Source organism: Anolis carolinensis, chromosome 4 (genome assembly GCF_035594765.1).
Source record: "Anolis carolinensis isolate JA03-04 chromosome 4, rAnoCar3.1.pri, whole genome shotgun sequence".
Lineage (NCBI taxonomy): Eukaryota > Metazoa > Chordata > Lepidosauria > Squamata > Dactyloidae > Anolis > Anolis carolinensis.
In genome coordinates, this window is record NC_085844.1 from 146,844,411 (window position 1) to 146,865,752 (window position 21,342).

General features: G+C 44.7%; 1 protein-coding gene across 1 annotated transcript in view; it reads right to left on the reverse strand.

Moving 5' to 3' along the window:
* Positions 1–21,342, reverse strand: part of bcar3 (BCAR3 adaptor protein, NSP family member) — a 189,972-nt gene that overhangs the window by 153,045 nt on the left and 15,585 nt on the right. The window contains exons 2-3 of the mRNA XM_008109173.3: positions 4,157–4,352; positions 441–575 (exon numbers count right to left, since the gene is read on the reverse strand). Coding sequence (XP_008107380.2) covers positions 441–530 — 90 coding nt within the window. The 5' untranslated portion in view covers positions 531–575; positions 4,157–4,352. The remainder of the gene's footprint in view (positions 1–440; positions 576–4,156; positions 4,353–21,342) is intronic.

The following is a 21,342-nucleotide window of genomic DNA, read 5'->3' on the forward strand; positions in this document are numbered from 1 at the left end:
ATCCAGCTACAAGCTGCGACATTCATGTTACTGAAAATAAGAAAAAGAGATATTTAACCACAACATATTCTCATGTCTGAGCAAAACACAATTCTCCCCTCAAGCATTCAAAATTGGTTGAAAATACTGCAATATAATGCAGGGTGAAACCCTTTGGGTTACATTGGAAGAGAGAAGGTCTGAATACCACCAGAAAGATTAGGTACTCCCCCCACCCAAACATACACCTGAATTTGCTTTTCTAAAATGGAAAACATTGTTTGGACCCATATACATATTACTTGTGCATTTTAGGCCTTTTTGAAGCGGGTCGTTTAATACACCAGTGTTTCCTAGAGCACATTTTGAATATCCGTATCCTAAGGAGTGGTTTGAGATGTTTGAACTGCTATGACTTGCAATGAGTTGAGCAGTTTTGTCATCAAAATCTGATTTCTTACCTCTACCCCATCATACTGTTGATCAAAAAGAGTGCCATACTCTGGGAGACCCAGCTGAGACAACCAGCTAGAAATGGAGATGTGCTTCATAATCTTCTGATTGTGTCTTTGCAAGAGCGCAAGGTTATTTTATTTCTGCAGAGAAAGAGAAAATCCAGGTTTATTTCAAGTTATGAGAATCTTAAGAGTTAGTTGACAGCTATGACACTGCAAAAGCTGGCACATTTTCTTGAAGTTGTATTTTGCAGACTGTTCTTTTGTATGGGTTAGAGTGGGTGATGCTGAGGAAAAAATATTAGAGTTGAAAGGGCTTGAGGTTTGGATGGCAAGGATTTTTGTAGTATGACAAAGTCAACATGAATGTAGATTTAAAAATCATTTTGTGCCTATTGCAGATATGGAATAGATTGAAACGCAGGTTATGCCCAAAAATGCCTTAATGGGTCTTAGCACGAGAAACATTTCATAGAAAAGTAGCAACAGGCAGACAGATGTAGCAATGTAGCGAGATTTTTTGGAGTGGAATGGTGTCATGGAGAATAGTACTGTGAAACAAGTTCCATTGTCCTGCTCTCTTTATTTCATGTGTATTGCATGTAGAAATCACAAACCAGTGTGCCATGTACACAAGTTAAATTGTTCCTATTTGACAATGAAGAGGTGTACAAGAAAGCATTGACAAAATAATTGTGCAGAATGGAGAGCATAAGGGAGCAATCAATTAATACATATTTAACTGTTTTTCTGGACTGTCATGGAAGGGGGAAAATACATCTGTCAAGCAGCTGGACAAAAACTATATATTTGCAGGCTCAGCTTTTGCAGATTTTATTAGTTTCACCTGTAGCTTTTTCTCAACATTCATCAGAGGCATGTTTCTAGGTGTGAACTTACTCTCATTTACATCTTGTCAGCCGTGCCAAGGACGTGTCCATCTGAGCATGTTTTGGGCGCTGCGCAGTGTTTTCCTACCACTCAAATTTTGTTGACATGACCAGCAGTACACTTCCACTTGCAGCCGGAGAAAGAACCTAAGTAAAGCCATTTGTATTTTCTACTTTCACATTATTATTATTATTATTATTATTATTATTTTGTTTAAATGTTAGAACTGTGCAGCTTCATAGAAACAAAAAGATGTTTTTTCTGTTTCCCCATTGAGTCAGAGGTTACAAATTATTTTTTTTCAAAAATGAAGACAGTGACGTTGGACAGAGCTTCTGAAGGTTCTTTGACTTGTGACCATTTTTTACATATGAGATTATTAAGGGAAAGCAGGGATATATGGCTACCCCACTTGGAGTCCCAATCCAGAAGCTGTAACATAGGGGAATATTTGAAGGATTAAGAGGAGTTATCCATCTGCCATGTGATCAGACAAAGCACATTATTTTAATAGATACAGGAAAGTGTGATCTGGTTTGTATGTACCAAGTCCTCAAAAGCCATGGTTGCCTACAGGAAAGGCATTTCTCACTTTGGGTATGTTAAGGTCTAAAGGAAACTCTTGACCCCAACTAGATAGTAAAATCAGGAAAAGAGATTTAAAGATGGGCTTAAAGCTAGCCTTAGAAACTGTAAAATAGACACTAAGAACTGGGAAGCCCCAGCTCTCAAGCGCTCTAACTGGAGGTCAGCTGTGACTAGCAGTGCTGTGGAATTTGAAGAGGCACAAGTGGAGGGCAAAAGGGAGAAACGTGCCAAGAGGAAGGCGCATCAAGTCAACCCTGACTGGGACCGTCTTCCACCTAGAAATCAATGTCCTCACTGTGGAAGAACATATGGGTCAAGAATAGGGCTCTACACTCACCTAAGTATCCACCGCCAAGACACTACACTTGGAAGGCCATTATACTCAGATGAGTACTGTAAGTAAAATAAAATCAGTGCCATCTAGTGATTAAATGTTATCATTACACTGTCTACACACATAATATCTAATTCTGTTATTGGCACACTCACTGCTCACATATAATGCATGGCAAAATGTGATACCTGTGAAGAATCTACCTCTTCCTATGCTGTGTTGCTCTTTTGTATACTGCATAAACAAGAGGATTTTTGCCTGCTGCACATAAATGCCAATGACATTCTGATGTCTCAGCAACAAAAAATGCTTGTTCTAACCTGCCTACGTGCTGAATATTTTTCACACACACTTGCCCACAGGCTGATGTCATGTGGTCAGCAACGTGTCAAAATGAGAGCTTCTGCACATGGTTACATCCCATACTGCTGAGATTATACATTTTAAGCAGTCTTTGAGGACAAAGGAACCTCAAGGAAAGTGTGACATAATACAGGCTCAAAATCACTCCAAGTGCATGGACGCTTGCTTTATTAATGGAAATGTTAAACAATCCTTCAAGCAAGAAAAAAAAAACTCCTTAGAAACATTTTGGAAACCCTTAAGACTTTTGTCTCAAAGTGATTACGCTCCTTCACCTACATCTCTAATCTGATCTATTGCATACAAATATATTTTAATAATCAAGTGTCTATTAATATGAAGGTTGGAGCAGAAAAAAAATCATTATCCTGCAAAGATCAGAGTGGAATGTTTTTACTCTACTCCTCAACTGGATAATGGGACATGTTTGTCAACATGTTTGTTAAAATATCTAACAGAGGATAGAGAATCATAGATAATTTAATAGTAGCTAACTTTTGTGCTGCAGCAATTAAGGAGTCAGATTGCGGATGATTTTAGTGGATAATGTTTTAACCTACACATTTTAATATCTACATTAATAGAGTTTAATCAAGTGTTGCTTGTAAACCATGCTTCAGACTCCACATGGTTTAAGACTTATCGTGAGTATGTTTCAAATATGAAGCCAATTATCATAGTTGTATAGCTTGGACTTTCTGCTTTTAAGGTTTTGAACTTCTGGTTTTAATGTTTTAAAAACCTCTGATTTTAATGTTTTTACATGTCAAATGACCAGTCCGAGACACAGTAATAACATTCAACACCTTACAACATTGTGATGGAGTGATCTTTCTACTGCAAACTGAGACATTCACTTGGAAACAAAGCATTTGGGACAAAGAAACTTGTTTTGTGTACAGTACTACCTCTGTATCTATGGGGGATATGTTCCCAGACTTTGTGTGGATATGCAAAACCAAGAATACTGTAATAGCAAATCCTATTGAAATGAAGGACTTTGGCACAAGAATCTCATAGAGAACTGATAGAAAATGCCCTAAGAAGACATATTTTGTTGGATGTGATAAATGAAATGAGACTGTACTGTACTGTACGAAGCTCATAGGCCTTCCACATTAGTCCACTCATGATTCCCTGAAGCAGAGGTTCTCCACCTGAGGTCCTCAGAAGTTTTTGGCCCACAACTCCCAGAAATCCCAGCCAGTTTACCAGCTGTTAGAGGACTTCTGGGAATTGAAGGCCAAAAACATCTGGAGACCCCAGAACCAGTGTCCTAAAGTATTCTTCTTTTCAACAGTTATACTTTAATGGGACAATTGTGCCAGGGCCAAAACCAGTTTGCACCCCTGCTTTGTCAACACTTTCCACAGACACACTAGAAGTAACATTATGTCACTTCCGTTTCAGGTTTGGCTGTTTGCGGACTGACCCTTCTTCCACCTTTGTTTTAGATTGTGATGGCATCTTGGAAATGTGTGTGCGTACACAAAGAGAAGACAGAGAACCACATGTTACAAACATCTAGCGTTTGCTTAACTCTTACCCAAGTCTCCGTAAACCTGCAAAGACGAAAAGATCAAACAGCACTTCAGGAATGTGTGTTATGTCCAAACTCTGGCAAGTTTCCCAGGAGTTGGATAACTATCAGCAGGGCCTGAGAATGACTCCCTGCAATCCTTTATTGTTTGGGAGGTGCTGGCCATCAGTAGCCCATGCAACAAATCTGGCGTCGCCACAAACTGTGAGAAAACAACAAAACAAGATAAGAAGATCTAAATCACTGAAATTTGTATTCCTCTTGTTCACATTCATCAGCTTTTCAAAAGAACAGGTCATCCTACTGACATTAGCAGAAATCTCTCCCATTCTAGTGCAAGCATGAAGGTCAGACAGAGGTGGAGATTGAGGCTCCAGGTATGATGAGGACTGTGCCGTCGCGCCTGGGGCTATAAACTCTTAGTGAAAGAGGCATGGACGTGACATCTTTCCCCAGGGGATTGCTTCTTGCCCTCCTTTAGGGAAACTGGAACTCCCAAGGACCAAAACACTGTAGTTAACTCAAAAACTGGGTTTATTCTTCACAAAGGGGGTAAAAGAAAATATACATTACAGTCTTTGATTGTTTAAGTCCATGAAGCTTGTCCAGATCCCTCTTTCTCTGGCTGTGAATGCCGGAGCAAACTCAGCCTCAGTCCAATGACCTATGTCTGAAGACAAGAGTCTTCCTCTGTTGCCAAAGGACTGATGTGAAGGCGCTTGAGACTCCTCAACGTTGTTCAGGTTGGCCCTGAACATGAAGTGTGAGTCCCAAGGGTAAGAACCTCAGAATTGGTGCTGAGAGGTAACTTTTGAAGGGCTTTTTGAGCCAAGCCTCTCTTTCACGTCCATCCGATAGAAAACTTGCTGATGGAATGAAAAGGAGGAAACACAGTCCTACTCCAGGAAGAGGCGGAGCCAAATAGTTTTGCTGAGTGAGCAATATAACAGGTACACACAACATTGATTGACAGATATAAATAACCAATCCAACTACATTTACAGGGTAAGGGCAAAATCAGGCATGATACAACAATTCAAATCTTGAAACTTATAGTTTGACATATAGATGGCGCCACTCGCGCCGTCACACTCCCGGCCTAGATTTCCAGACTTTCGGAAATCTAAACAAAATGGAGTTAAATACCTTTAACTCTAATAACTTTAAGACTGTATGTCTTCTGAAAATAACACAACCATGTCGCTAATAGGCCTGTCAAACAAAGAAACCTTTTCGTTAGAGACGACCTTAACCTGGGCCTTATGCACTCTATTGTCAGAGCTAGGATATAATTTTGACACAATACCCTTAGCCCATTGGTATCTAGGAGCATCTTTGTTTAAGTAACACCAAATCCCCAACCTTTACGTTGGCACCTAACAATCCAAAACCCATAGTTTCTTAGGGCAGACTCAGTAAATGTCCTTCCTTGGTGTTTAACCTTTGCGTGGAAATGCTGTGTCAACAGCAGAGCTATGTGGCTATGGTGTGGCAAAATAACAGGATTTTTAACACAGGATCTAATCTTTGCTCTTTTTAGTCTACCTCCAACCCTAAGGAGACCCTCATTGTCCAGGAAGAGGTTCAAGTCCTTTAAACAACTATTTTTGGGCAAGGATGCTTTTCTTTCTAGACAAGCTATTTCTTCTGAAAAACACTGTCTTTGAGTGGATCTCAGGATGACTGTTGAGGCTTTCGAAAGATCTTGGGGCTGAATTGCACCACTGTTTTTTGTAGTGATGTAATGTATGAGCCTGGCAATGGCTGCCTGAAGTCTAGTCCATTTTGAAAATATTTCAAACTTGGCTGGATTTAAACCTTGCCTTGATAAGTCTTTGCCATCGATGGTAGATTTGCAGGACTGAATTTCTGGCAACTCAGTGTCTTTGAGCACGGAAATGCTTTCTGGAAAGGAAGGATTTTGAAGACATTTGGGTCCAGTGATCCAGGATGACTTGGACAACTTTGCGGCTGATGTTCCTCGGGATGTCACATCTGCCGGATTTTCTGAAGTGGATATGTAATGCCACTGCTCTTCTCCCTCCGCACACACGCTGGCTGGTTCAGCGTAGTTGCTTCTGAAGAGGTCTTCCACAAACTGGGTGATCTGGGTCTTTACCTTCGGATCCTTTAGCATCCTTCTTCTTAAGGACAGGAGACGATGAAGGGCAACATCTCTGTTGTTGGGTAGAGATGGTCTTTCCGGCTTGAAAGGTAAAGGTGCTATCCAATTACCTTCAGGGTCTTGAGTGACTTGGTTGTTCATCATCTCAAGAAACTTCTGATCATTTTTAGAGAAGGCTGTTTGCTCATCTCTCTCTGTGACTTCGATGATGGGAGAGTAATCTGGCATTACTCCCTGGCAGCAAACTGAGATGTGGCTGGCACATCCTTGCATTAGTGAAGGCCTTTTAGTGACAGGCTGGAACATCTTGTTCAGGCAGACTGGGCCTAACACCGTCCATCCTAAAGGCAACTGCTGGGCCATGGGTGATCCCTTAGGACCTTCAATCTGGTTGCTAACACGGAACAGTGTGGGACAATCTGCACCGATAAGCATGACGATGTCTGTTTCCAAGTCCAAAGCTGGTATTAGATCTTGAATACCTTTGAGATGAGGATGGGCTTGTACCACCTCCTTCATGGCTATCTGTTCTTTGTTCCTGGGAATCAGGCTGCATTCTATAAGGTCAGGAAGATCGTACCTGACCTTTTGTCCGACAGGCGAGATTTTGAACTTTGTTGCAACTCTGCCATTCATCTTATTCTTTCCAGAACAAGTGGATATGGTGTATTCTATTGTCTCTGTATGAAGATCGAACATGTCGAAGAACTCTGGGGTTGCAAGAGATGCGTCACTTTGGGCATCCAAGGCGACGTAGACCCTTTTCTTATTCCACGGCTGCTTGTCTGGATACACCTCTGCCAGGCAGATTGGGTGGCAAATCCTGGGCTTGTGGCTATTTTGACAAAGCTTGGTGCAGGCAACCGCAGGAGCCTTGAGGGCTACCTGAGGTTCTGTAGGCTTTTGGTCTTCTTGGGTTTCTTCTTTGGCAGGAGAATTTGACTTTGCTTTGAATTGAGGAGAATCGAAGTTGTGCATTGCAGAGCAATGCTTGATGCTGTTGCAGTGTTGGCATTTAACCTTTTCTTTGCAGTCTTTGGAGAAGTGAATAGTGGCGCCGCAGTATTTAAAGCACACCTTGGCCTTTTGAACTATTTGGAGTCGTTCTTCGTAAGGCTTCTTTGCGAACTCTCTGCATTCAGCTAGGCTGTGTGGCCTTTGATGAATGGGACAGGATATGGTGTTGTTGCTGACTGGTTGAGCAGAAGTTGCAGGAGTTGCGTCTGTCATCTTGACACTTAGGTTCCTACTAAGATCTTTGCCCTGGGCTTTGTCTTCTTTGGAGGTCTTTTCAGGCTTTAGGTCTTGGTACAAAGCGAGAAGACCTGTTTGAGGGTCATTCCTCTCACGGGCTGCTCTAGTGACGAAATCCACCAAAAAGGTGAAGGGCGGGTATACATTTGCATTCTCCTCTTTGTACTTGAACACCTGTTTCCCCCAAGCTTCTCGAAGAGGAAAAGGAAGTTTGCAGAGAATGGCACTCTGCGACGTGTGCTGGTCCAGACATGCTAAACCTGGCAGCTCTGGATTTCCTTTGGCTGAAGCTAGCTCTAGTAAAAGATCACTAAAGTCCCAAAGCTGTTTGCAATCTTTCATCTTCAGTGATGGGAACCTGTTGAGTCGATCCATGAGGGATGCTTCTATCTCAGTGCTCGCACCGAAGCGCTGGTCCAAGCGAGACCACGCTGTGGACAAAGCTCTTTGGGGGTCTGCTACATGAGCAGCGTAAAGTCTTTTTACTTGCTCGGCTGAGCTGGGTCCAAGCCACGCCATAAGAAGGGACAGTTCTTCATCCGCTTCTAGCTTGAAATCTCGAATGGCCCTCATGAAGGTGATTTTCCACAGAAGGTAGTCATCCGGTCGGTCAGTGAATTTCTGGACGCCTTTGTCTCTGATGTCTCTTCTTGGATTTCTCAAGAGGGAACCCAATTGAGACTCCAGTGTGTAAGGGTACATCTGAGGAGTGTGATGTGGCCCGACGAAGTCAATGTTCTTCGGTTGAACACATCTTGTCTCGATGGTAGGCGATGCTGGGTTCAGCAGATTGCTGGCAGGCAGCACCTCTGAAGCCTTCATCTTCAGCGATGGGAGAATTGACTTGGTATGCAGGGATGAATGTGGTGGTTCACTCCCGGCCATGCCTTGCCAATGTGGATGGACATCTGGATGTTGTTGAAAGACGTCATCCATTCGTTCCCAAGTAGACAGGTGGTATCTCTGAGGCCTAAGTGCAGGAATGGACTCTGACAGAGATGGCACTCTCCCGGCCGTGCTTTGCTGTACTTCTGAGGAATGGGCAGGCCTTGAAGTTGCGAACACTGGAACAGGTGAGCAATCTTCAAGGTGGCGAAAGGAGATATGACTCTGCACTACAGGTGGTGCCAGTTGCAGGTGTGCTGAAACCTTTGCTGTAGGCTCTTGTGTTGGCAGGAAACTAAGGTTTTCTTGGGTTAGCTCCTGTGATAGGGCTTTGGCTAGAATGTTAGCTCTGACTATCTTTTGTGCTGTGTCTCTTTTTACTTGAAGCAGATCTAGATCCCGTTGCAGCTCATCTTGCTTGGCTTCAGCCATTGCAAGCTCTATTTCTCTCTGGGCCCTGGCCTGTGCTAGGTCAGCTTTTTGTTGGGCCCTAGCCTGAGCTAGAAGCAGTTTCTGCTTGGCTTTAGCCTGTTGAAGGAGGAGTTCCTCTTCATTGAAGGCAAGGTGTTGCTTAGCCATTTCTGCAGATGCCTGTGCTTCTAAAACCTCTTTTCTAATTTTCAAATGGACAGCCTCTCTGTTGTAGTGGGCTGCTTTGGAAGAAGTACTGATGAATGAATGTATGGATTGGGAGGAACTGCTATGCCTAGATGAATGCTTGGATTTATGGCTAGCATCATTAGATGGAATCTTGAGCAGACTGGATCTAAGGCTTACACATGGGGAGCCTTGAACCCTTTCTTCTGCACCTTTGAATAAGGAACTGGGCTCTGGTTCAGATAGAACCGCGCTGTAGCGCCTCCTCTCTTCTTGTAGGCTAAAATAAATTTCCTTAGCCCTATCTAAAGACTCTGGAGTGCTAATTTTGTTCAGTACATAGATTATTTCTTCTGCAACAGCACTCCGATTATTGAAGGCCTTTAAAAATTCTTGCCTGAGAATTTCCTTTTCCTTTGGGCAAAGGGATGCCCTTATTGCATCAGCTATGGTTGGCAGGTTTTGCCAAGCTCTGTTAAACCTCTGCCTAAGCTGGCCTTCCTGCTGCAAAAGGCAGAGCATTGTTTTCTCTGTGGGGTGCCTTTCTCTGACAGGGCGGGGGGATTTGACCCTTGTTTGCAAAATCCCATTGCTATGACTTGCCATTATGAAATTCAAAAAGAAACTTATCCCAAGCTTCAAACAGTACAAAATGCAATACTATATAACTATACAATTAAAGGCACACAAAAGGGCAATGCAATATTTTAAACAAGACAATTAAAACAGCTGCTTAACTGAGAAGTTAAGCTTGGGCTTTCATAAACTTGCAGCAGGCTCTGAAGAAATGGCAGGAACTGCAGAAGGTTGGAATTTATTGCTTTGCAAACTGGGTTCTGGAAGAGGCTTGGTTGGTCTGCAAAGGCTGACTTCTGGAGAAATGTATCTACTTTGCAGAAACCTGGATTTTGCTGCAGTTGCAAGAGCTGAATGTAGCGATTTGCTGGCTTGAGAAACAGAAAAGGCGGGAAACTTAGCAAATGTATCAATTTTGCAAAGGCTAGGCTTCTAGCAAATGTATCCACTTTGCAGAAGGCTTCAACTTGCTGCAGCTGCAAGAGCTGGATGTATCAATTTGCTGGTGGCTTGAGATGCAAAAGAGCGGGAAAGCTTGTAAATGTCTCAATTTTGCAAAGGCTAGGCTTCTAGCAAATGTATCCACTTTGCAGAAGGCTTGAACTTGCTGCAGCTACAAGAGCTGAATGTAGCAATTTGCTGGTGGCTTGAGATGCAAAAAGAGCGGGAAAGCTTGCAAATGTCTCAATTTTGTGAAGGCTGGGCTTCCCTCTGGAGGCAAAGGCAGGCTTCTTTTGACTTCTTTATCTTTAGGAGACTATGGGCTTGGCAAATTCAAGGCCCTTCCTGGCTCCTTCTTTTCCCTTCTTAGCACTTCTGGAAGGCTTCTTTCAGCAGTTCTGGAAAAGAAGGCTTCTCTCTCAGTACTTCTGGAAAAGAAGGCTTCTCTCAGCACTGTGCCGTCGCGCCTGGGGCTATAAACTCTTAGTGAAAGAGGCATGGACGTGACATCTTTCCCCAGGGGATTGCTTCTTGCCCTCCTTTAGGGAAACTGGAACTCCCAAGGACCAAAACACTGTAGTTAACTCAAAAACTGGGTTTATTCTTCACAAAGGGGGTAAAAGAAAATATACATTACAGTCTTTGATTGTTTAAGTCCATGAAGCTTGTCCAGATCCCTCTTTCTCTGGCTGTGAATGCCGGAGCAAACTCAGCCTCAGTCCAATGACCTATGTCTGAAGACAAGAGTCTTCCTCTGTTGCCAAAGGACTGATGTGAAGGCGCTTGAGACTCCTCAACATTGTTCAGGTTGGCCCTGAACATGAAGTGTGAGTCCCAAGGGTAAGAACCTCAGAATTGGTGCTGAGAGGTAACTTTTGAAGGGCTTTTTGAGCCAAGCCTCTCTTTCACGTCCATCCGATAGAAAACTTGCTGATGGAATGAAAAGGAGGAAACACAGTCCTACTCCAGGAAGAGGCGGAGCCAAATAGTTTTGCTGAGTGAGCAATATAACAGGTACACACAACATTGATTGACAGATATAAATAACCAATCCAACTACATTTATAGGGTAAGGGCAAAATCAGGCATGATACAACAATTCAAATCTTGAAAGTTATAGTTTGACATATAGATGGCGCCACTCGCGCCGTCACAAGGACATTTCCTATTACACAGAAAACAAAATGCAACAAACCTCTAAATTCACAAAACAGTGCTATTTTTTATTGGGCCAACTAAAAAGCACAAAATAATCCATGCCACTATTCAAAGCTTCACTGGCAAAGATGTGAAAAACCATGCAGGAAAAGAAAGGTCACAATGTTAGGGTCACGGACTGACATTTTGTCTCAGATGTCACTATTGTCAGCTATCATGGTCTGGAGAGATCTCAGTGCAGGCAGAGGTCACTCTCCTTCTTGGCTGTGGGAGAACCAGGGAGAAAGGGCAGTAAAACACGGGCAACATTTTTTTTATATGCCTTAAGAAGAAGCAGCAGCAAAATAACTTTACTGAGATCCTGACTAATTCTATCTCAATAGAAGTTACCTTACTGTGGATAGGTTTGGGTAATATACCATTTTGCTTGTCTTGTGCAGCAACATTTAGGCCATAAAAACCAAATGCACAGGTATAAAATAGGGGATACATGGTTCAGCAGCACTACAAGTTTCATCTGGAGTATTATTGCATTCAGTTCTGAATGTTTCATATTAAGAAAGATATGTATTTATTATTTATTTACAGTATGTATATCCCACTCTGCTCACCCCGAAGGGGACTCAGAGCAGCTAACAGAACACAAATACCCATTTGGGGTGAGAAGTGGCAAACATTCAATGCAGATTACACAATTAACAAGGACAGACAGCACAAACAGAGATAAAGGCAGTTTTTCCTATCTTATTTCCGGCATGTTGGAGGCTGTGTTTGATTCTGGCCACAGGGGGTGGTGGGGTAGTGGTGGTGGTGGTAGTGGTAGTAGTGGTGGTGCTGTTACTTCATCTTCCATGCCGAGGAGCTTTTCCTCCTGATTGATGTCCTTAAGGGTGCCTTTTTATTACATCCCCACTAAAAGTGGTACTTATTTATCTAATCGCATTTCTGCTTTCTACCTGCTAGGTGGGCAGGTGAGCTGAGGCTGACGGTGGGTGCTCACCCGAACAGAGCTCAAACTGCCAACCTTTTAATCAGCAGGATTTTTCTGCAAAACAGTGGTTTAGCCCATATTGACAAGTTGAAGCAGGTTCAGAGAAGGGAAATATGGATGATAAGAGGTAGGAAGAAAAAGACATTCAGAAATATTGAATGAGGTGAGTGTGTTTAGACTGGTGAGGAAAAGACTGAAGGGTGACATGATTACATTCTTAAGTACATCAAGAGCAGTTACATAATGCAGTGAAGAAGCCCGTTCTCAGGTGTGCCAAAGAGTAGGACTCAGCCTAAGGGTCTGAAATTACAGGTTAGTCGTTTTTGACATTAGAAAGAGCTTCTTGACAACAAGAGTGTTTTGGCAATGTAACCAGTTGGCTAGAGAGGTGATGAGATCTTCTTTTTTGGATGTCTTAAAAAAAAAGGCTGCACAGTTACCTGCTACGAATGCTTTGGCTGGGGAGGTAGAGGTTTTCCCCTGACATTAAGTCTAGTCATGTCTGATTCTAGGGGTTGGTGTTCATCTCAATTTCTAAGCCGAAAAGCTGGCTTTGTCTGTAGACACCTTCAAGGTCATGTGACCAGCTGCTAGGTTCAGTGGGAACTCACCCTGCTGGGGAAGCTGCATTGAAAAAAAGGGTTGTTCTCAATGGTCCATGAGTCCCCTTCCAACTCTATGATTCTATGAGTCTAAGAAAATATCTTGGACCAGCGCTGCTTAAAGGAGAAAAGTTTTGGGGAGAGGGTTTATTAACAACAACAAAAAAAAAACCATCTCCATAAATATATATAGCAAAGTAACTTATTGGAAGCAGTGTGACCCAGCATCAGTAGCCAAAAGTGATAAAAAGAACAAAAACACACAGATCAATGTTATCTCCTCCTTAGGAGGCTTTTCTTTATAGCAAAATAATATGGTTGCACTATTTACAAAAACAAGGTTTCCATAACACACACAGCAGCCTTCACACTGGAGCTTCACAATGAGGCTTACTTCACACTGAGGCCTTGTCAGGACCCAGGCTGCAGAGCACCAATAACCATACACAGAGGCCAGAATCTATCTAATATCTTTATTGAGGGAATATATAAAGTTAATAAAAACAAGTGTAGAATAAAGTTCAGAAGGAGACCTTTCAGGAAAGGTCAAATATAGTCCAGGAAAACAATGTCCAATATGAGATATTAAAGTCCAAAGTTGTAATCCAATAACCGAAACACACACTTTGCCAAGCAAAGTGAGGGGAAATGACAAGGTCCTTTAGTCCATGGAGCTTGATGCAAGGCTGGGGAGCAAACTAGATTCTTGGCAAACAAGGCTTGATTCAAGGCAACAAGAAGCGAGGAGCAAGAACAGGGTCCGCGGCGAAATCCGTGGCGAGGTCCGGGGAACAAGGCAGGGCTGGAACGAGAGCAAGGTCCTGGAAGCTGGAGTAGCGTAGTCCACACACAATCTACTCCCGAAGCTGACGAATTGACTCCGAAAGGAATCCTTTGTGGCCAACATCTATATAGGATCTTGTTTTCCCGCCAAAGCACACTTTCTCTGGGGAACAAGAACCGAAACCTATACTGTCCAGATGCGAGACTCCTTAAACTTTCCCAAGGGAAATAGACTTAATCATCTAATTGTCTGGCAGCTATCCGGGCACTTCGGCGAGTCGCCTCCCGAGCGTGCCTATCTTGATTATAATAAAGGCGGCGAGAAAATGGGGGAGATTTTTCCACAAGGCTTGTTTGGCTGACTTCTTGTGGACAAACATCCTGCAGCTGCAAGGGCTCCAAATCTGGCAGAAACGGTGGGAAACCCAAGTTTTCCTCTTCGTCTGTCACAACAGTACTAGGAACGGGACTACATGGCCCATAAGTCATCACACTATCCCCCTCCTCAAGGCCCTCCTCAAAAATGGGCTCTCTTCCCGAGGTGCGGGGCCGCGGCTTGGCAGGGTAGGTCTGATGGAAGCGGCGGGCTAAATCAGGGGCATGAACTGTGGAAGCGTCTTCCCAAGAGCGTTCTTCGGGGCCAAAACCCACCCAGTCAATGAGATACTGAAGGCGGCGGCGGTGGAAGCGAGAATCCAAAATGTCCTGAACCTCGAATTCCTCCTCCCCGTCCACCAAAACAGGAGTGGGGGCCGGCCGGTCTGCATCGGGGCGCACACCATCCGCCGGAAGGAGCAGGGAGCAATGAAACACTGGATGGATGCGCATAGAGCGCGGAAGTTGAAGTTTGAAAGTCACGGGGTTAAGTTGTGCCACCACTGGATAGGGACCAATGAAACGGGCATCTAGCTTCCGGCAGGGACGGTGGGAGGGCAAAAAGCGAGTGGACAAAAGGACCCGATCTCCTACCTTGATCTCGGGGCCCGGCTGGCGATGACTGTCAGCGTGGCGTTTGTAGTCCTCCTTGGCTTGGTCCAGTTGCTGGAGCAATAGTTGTTGTACCGCTGTGAGTTCTTGTAGCCAGTCCTCCGCTGCGGGGACTTCTGAGGTTTCAAAGACAGGGGGAAAGAAACGTGGATGGAAGCCGTAGTTTGCAAAGAACGGGGTTTCCTTAGTTGAAGCCTGGACACCATTGTTGTAGGCAAACTCTGACAGAGATATCAGGGAAGCCCAATTGTCCTGCTGATAGTTGACATAACAGCGAAGGTATTGTTCCAAAGTGGCATTGGTGCGCTCATTTTTCCCATCCGTTTGAGGATGGTGAGCTGAAGATAAACGAGAGTCTATGCCCAATAGTTTTTGTAGTGCCTTCCAGAAACGAGAGGTGAATTGAGATCCACGGTCTGTGACTAAACTCTTGGGCAATCCATGTAGTCTGAAAACATGCTGAAGGAATAAATCTGCAGTCTCTTTGGCTGTGGGGAGGCCTTCGCAGGGAATGAAATGGGCCAATTTGGTAAAAAGGTCCACCACCACTAGGATCGTGGTGAGTCCAAGGGAAGGTGGTAGATCAGTGATAAAATCCGCAGAAATTATCTCCCATGGACGAGATGGAGTAGGAAGGGGATGCAGTAGCCCTGAGGGCTTCTCCCTTCTTGTCTTGGAACGCTGGCATACCGGGCAGGTATTAACATATTTTTCCACATCCTTGCGGATTTTAGGCCACCAAAAATCTCGTAGGATCAAATGCATGGTTTTAAATAGTCCAAAATGTCCTGCTGGCTTGCAGTCATGACACAGGCGAAGAGCCTTTTCTCTGCCTGGTCCTGGAGGGATGTAGACATGATTTCTGTAGCATAATAGTCCATCCTTAAGAGAGAAAGGGAAACGTAGTCCTTGGCGAATTTGATCTTGAGCCCAGGCGTCTGCTTGTTGACTGGCTCTAATTTCTTGAGCACAAAGGGGTCCTGGAGTAGAGGGAGTTGGTTCAATTGGAGTGGATTTGGTGTTTCCCACTGTGAGCGTGGCAAAGTTCCCGGGCTGCAGCAATTGGGATTCAAAGGTCTCTCTGCGCCCTGCAGCATACTCTGGTTTCCGTGATAGAGCATCTGCTTGCTTGGTCTGAGCTGGGGTTACATAATGGATCTGGAAGTCAAAACGCTCAAAGAATAAAGCCCAGCGCTGCTGCCTCTGATTTAACTTGCGGGCAGTTCTTAGATGCTCTAAATTACGATGGTCAGTATGGACCTCAATGGGAAATTTGGCCCCTTCTAACCAATGTCTCCAATTTTCAAAGGCTGCCTTTATGGCCAAAAGTTCCTTCTCCCAAATAGTGTAATTTCTCTCTGGGGCTGTTAGTTGACGGGAGTAAAAGGCACAAGGATGAAGATGTTCTCCCACTGGTTGCAAGAGTACAGCCCCAATTGCCACATCGGAGGCGTCAGCCTGCACAACAAAAGGGGTTTTAGGATCAGGGTGCTGTAGAATTGGCTGGGACGTGAATAATTTCTTTAGTTGCTGGAACCCTTTCTCTGCTTGCTCCGTCCAGCAGAAAGGCTGTTTTCCACGGATGCAGCTGGTGATTGGGTCAGACCAGCGGGCAAAGTCTGGAATGAACTTGCGGTAGTAGTTCGCGAACCCCAAGAAACGTTGCACCTCTTTCTTGTTGGTTGGCGCCCGCCATTCCAATACTGCTGAAACCTTTGCCGGGTCCATGGAGAGCCCTTGTGGCGAGACACGGTATCCCAGGAAATCAACCTCTTCAAGATCAAAGGCGCATTTTTCCAACTTGGCATATAGTCCATGATCCCGCAAACGTTGTAACACCATTCTGACGTGGTTCTCATGTTCTGATTGTGATCTAGAAAACACCAAAAAATCGTCCAAGTAGATGATCAGGAACCGATCTAGATAGTCCTGAAAGATATCGTTGACAAAGTGCTGGAACGTTGCGGGAGCTCCACATAAACCATAATTCATGACTAGGGACTCGAATAATCCGAATTTGGTCTGGAAGGCGGTTTTCCACTCGTCCCCCTCCCTGATGCAAACTAGATTGTAAGCCCCCCGAAGATCCAGCTTGGTGTAAACCTTGGCCCCTCAAAGCTGGTCTAATAGGTCCGAGATTAAAGGCAGGGGATAGCGGTTCCGCTTCGTGATATTATTCAATGCTCTATAGTCCACAACCAAACGTAAGTCCCCTGACTTCTTTTTCACAAACATCACTGGGGAAGCGGCTGGAGATTGAGAGGGTCTGATGAATCCCTTGCGAAGATTTGACTCTATGAACTCCCTGAGAGCTTCTTGCTCTGGTTCAGTCAAGGAGTAGAGATGTCCTCGCGGAATCGGGGGCCCCTCCACCAAGTCAATGGCACAATCATAAGGCCTATGCGGGGGTAGTCTCTCGGCTTCTTTTTCATTGAAAACATCCCAAAAGTCTGAGTATTTCTTGGGCAAGGTGATGATGGATTCAGTGTCTGTGGCGTGACAGACCTTGGCTACAAGACAATGGTTTTGGCAATATTTAGAAGCAAACTGCAGTTCTCTGTTGGTCCATGAGATGCTAGGGTCGTGGAGTGTCAGCCATGGGATCCCCAAAATCACCGGGAAGTGAGGAACCTCGGTAACAAAGAAGGAAATCTCTTCCATATGTTCCCTTATCCACATTCTGGTGGGTTCAGACCATTGGCTTACTGGACCTGTCTTTAGGGGGCGGCCATCTATGGCTTGCACCACCCGGGCGTTCTTGAAATCGTGATATTGTAATCCCAGAGAGTCGGCATACTCTCTATCGATGAAATTGTTTGTTGCTCCTGAGGCTATCATGGCATGGATCATGACGGGTCCTTTTTTCGCTGACCACAAGGTGACCACTAGGAGAAATAGGACCCCGGTTGGCGGCTCTTGACTGGGGTTTCTGACCGGGTTGGCGAGCCTCTCTACGCCCGGTCGCTGGCTTCCCCCGCCGGCTTTGCGCCAGCCGCCTCGGCCATTCCCGTCTCCACGGAGGACGCCGCCGCCAAACGAGCGGCGGGCTTTCTTTTGGCTGGACACTCTCTGGCAAAGTGGCCCCCGTCTCCGCAGTACCAACAGAGGTTTAAACGTTGGCGGCGGGCCTTCTCGGCAACGTCTAATCTGGGACGCACATTGCCCAATTGCATCGGCACCTCCCCGCTTTCTCTGGGGTATGGGGCTGGTGGCGGGGGTCTCCACACTGGACGTGGCTGGATGCCGGCGGGAGCGGGAGGTTTTGCTCCAGCTCTCCCACTCTGGCCTCGGAGCCATTGTTTTCTGTTGGCAAGCATGACTTCGGCTCGTAAACATTGGTCAATAAGTCTTTCAAGAGAGTTTGGAGGATCCACCTTGGAGATTTCTTCCAACATCTCGATGTTGAGACCCTCCCGAAACTGTCCTCTGAGGGCTATGTCATTCCAACCGGTGTTTTGAGCCAGCACTCGGAACTCGGCTATGTACTGGGACAAGGGCCTGTCCCCTTGAGAAAGGCGCCGGAGTTTGTGGCCGGCCGCCTCTAAATTGTCCTCGATCCCCCAAGTCGCCTTAAGGTGATTCAGGAAGTTTTGCGCGGAACTTAAGTGTGGGGAGGCTTCATCGAACAGCGCCGTGGCCCAATTGGCCGCTGGGCCGTCTAGGAGACTGTAAATCCACGCCACCTTGATGTCTTCTTGGGGAAACTCGGCCTGACGGGCTTCTAGGTATGCCTGGCATTGACGACGGAAAACATGAACCTTGGAAGCTTCTCCAGAAAACTTGGTTGGCAACGCCAGGGCAGGGAGACGGGTTCCACGTTCCTTCAAACCCCGTATTTTTCCCTCCTGCGTATGGAGCATATCTCGGATTCTGTCCACTTCATCCTTGGCGATGGTGTAGCTGAGAGGTTGGTCTTCCGTCCCGGTTCCAGTAGACATTCTGGCCTGGGTTAATTGGTGCTTAAGGTGGCGGAGTCAAACTGTCAGGACCCAGGCTGCAGAGCACCAATAACCATACACAGAGGCCAGAATCTATCTAATATCTTTATTGAGGGAATATATAAAGTTAATAAAAACAAGTGTAGAATAAAGTTCAGAAGGAGACCTTTCAGGAAAGGTCAAATATAGTCCAGGAAAACAATGTCCAATATGAGATATTAAAGTCCAAAGTTGTAATCCAATAACCGAAACACACACTTTGCCAAGCAAAGTGAGGGGAAATGACAAGGTCCTTTAGTCCATGGAGCTTGATGCAAGGCTGGGGAGCAAACTAGATTCTTGGCAAACAAGGCTTGATTCAAGGCAACAAGAAGCGAGGAGCAAGAACAGGGTCCGCGGCGAAATCCGTGGCGAGGTCCGGGGAACAAGGCAGGGCTGGAACGAGAGCAAGGTCCTGGAAGCTGGAGTAGCGTAGTCCACACACAATCTACTCCCGAAGCTGACGAATTGACTCCGCAAGGAATCCTTTGTGGCCAACATCTATATAGGATCTTGTTTTCCCGCCAAAGCACACTTTCTCTGGGGAACAAGAACCGAAACCTATACTGTCCAGATGCGAGACTCCTTAAACTTTCCCAAGGGAAATAGACTTAATCATCTAATTGTCTGGCAGCTATCCGGGCGCTTCGGCGAGTCGCCTCCCGAGCGTGCCTATCTTGATTATAATAAAGGCGGCGAGAAAATGGGGGAGATTTTTCCACAAGGCTTGTTTGGCTGACTTCTTGTGGACAAACATCCTGCAGCTGCAAGGGCTCCAAATCTGGCAGAAACGGTGGGAAACCCAAGTTTTCCTCTTCGTCTGTCACAACAGTACTAGGAACGGGACTACATGGCCCATAAGTCATCACAGGCCTACTCACACAGTGGCCCTCTCTCACTGAGGCTGACTAACACACCTCAGGATGACACTAGATTTGGCCCACTAACTCTAACAGGCTTCAGCCTACTCACTCTCCCTAGGGCGCTGCTTGCTTATTTAACCCTCTCAGTGAGTCATATTTTTTGTAATTAAAAATACCTAGTTAATTTTTAATATTTCTGACAAAAGGGACATCCCAATGGGTAACATGATATCACTCATGGCCAAACAAGATTGTTCCCCAAAGGTAGAGTCTTGGTGGTGGGTCCATAACTGACTGTGTGAAGACCTAATTTGGATCTTCTACATCCGTGGTTCTCAATCTGGGATCTCCAGATGTTTTTGGCCTACAACCCCCAGATATCCCAGCCAGTTTACCAGCTGCTAGGATTTCTGGGAGTTGAAGGCCAAAAACATCTGGTGACCCCAGGTCGAGAACCACTGTTCTACGTGGTCTTTCAAAATGATAGATTTCTAGATGTAAGGCAGTAACAACAAAGGTTTGCTTGAGGTGCCTTCTTCATGGCATGTTTCTCCCTTTCACCCTCTATTTGTGACACCATTGGTAACAGCTGACCTGCAGTTTGAACGCTCAAGGGCCAGGGCTTCCCAGTAATCAGTGTTTTTAATCAGTTAGCTTTAAGACCATCTTTAAATCTCTTTTGCTGTCCACCGACATTCCGTTTTCAATTCTTGAGCTGAGAATAATGTAACTGCTTTGGGAGACAGTGGTCGGGCATTTGGATAACGTGGCCAGTCCAGTGAAGTTGATGGCAGAGGATCATCACTTCAGTGCTGGCGAGTCTTTGCTTCCTCCGGAACACTGACATTTGTCCACCTGTCTTCCCCAGAGATTTGTAGGAAGTTTTGAAGGCAACACTGATGGAATCTAAAAAGTCAAGATTGATGTTTGAAGATGGTCCATGTTTCTCAGGCGTACAGTAGAGTTTGAAGGACAATAGCTTTATAAGCAAGCATCTTGGTATCCCTATGAATGTCTGGATCCTTGAACACTCTGCTTCATTTTTTAAAAAAATCTGCACTTGCAGAGCATTGATGGTGTTGTATTTCAGCCAGTTATTAATAAAACCAATAACTATCAGCAACAAAACATTCAATTTAAACAGTACTAAATTCTAAAGCCAATTGCTGCTGAACTACTAGTGAGATTGTTTCCTCTTTCCATCTTAAATCTCCACCCAATGTTTCTTAGAATGTTATATTCATTCACTCTTCCTATCATCTATCAGGGAAGCTTGGGAGTGTCAAAATCACAGAATTCTGACATCACTTTCCCCTTAAGCATCTTAAGTAAGACAAATTAAAAATTACATTATTACACTGTGAGAGGCTCCCCCAAGCCTTGCAGTTCTCTTTATCATTTTGCTTTATCCTAGTTCAGAAAGTTAAGCCTTCCAGGCACGTTACAAAGTATATCTTTACCCCAACGCTTGGGCCTTGATCCAGAAAAAGACTTAAAAGGCATGCTGGAAGTTCATCAAGTATTTATGTGGAATTGCTGACTCAGTTATTTAGCAAGCAGCAGGTGAAAATGCTTACATTTAAAATCTAGGGAGTTGCTAACTATAAATATTTCTCACTTGGCCATTTATATCCATGATTTCAGAATAATGTGAAGATGAACATGTAAACTCCACCTTCCAGTTCTCTTGGCTTCCATATATTGGAGGATGAAATTGGGAATCATGTATATCCATATGAGACTCGCATGCAATTTAGAGCCCTTGAGCACTAAGACATCTTTGTGTAATCCTTGGAATAGTATGGTTTGTGAGTATATCCCTTATCAAAAATTCTTTGCACCAGAAGTACATCTTCAAACTAAGGACTGCCTTCTGTATAATGAGTTACAAGACCATCCTCTTTCTAGTACAAATCCCTTACTTGAACAAAGTTTTTCTGTGCCACCAGGGGC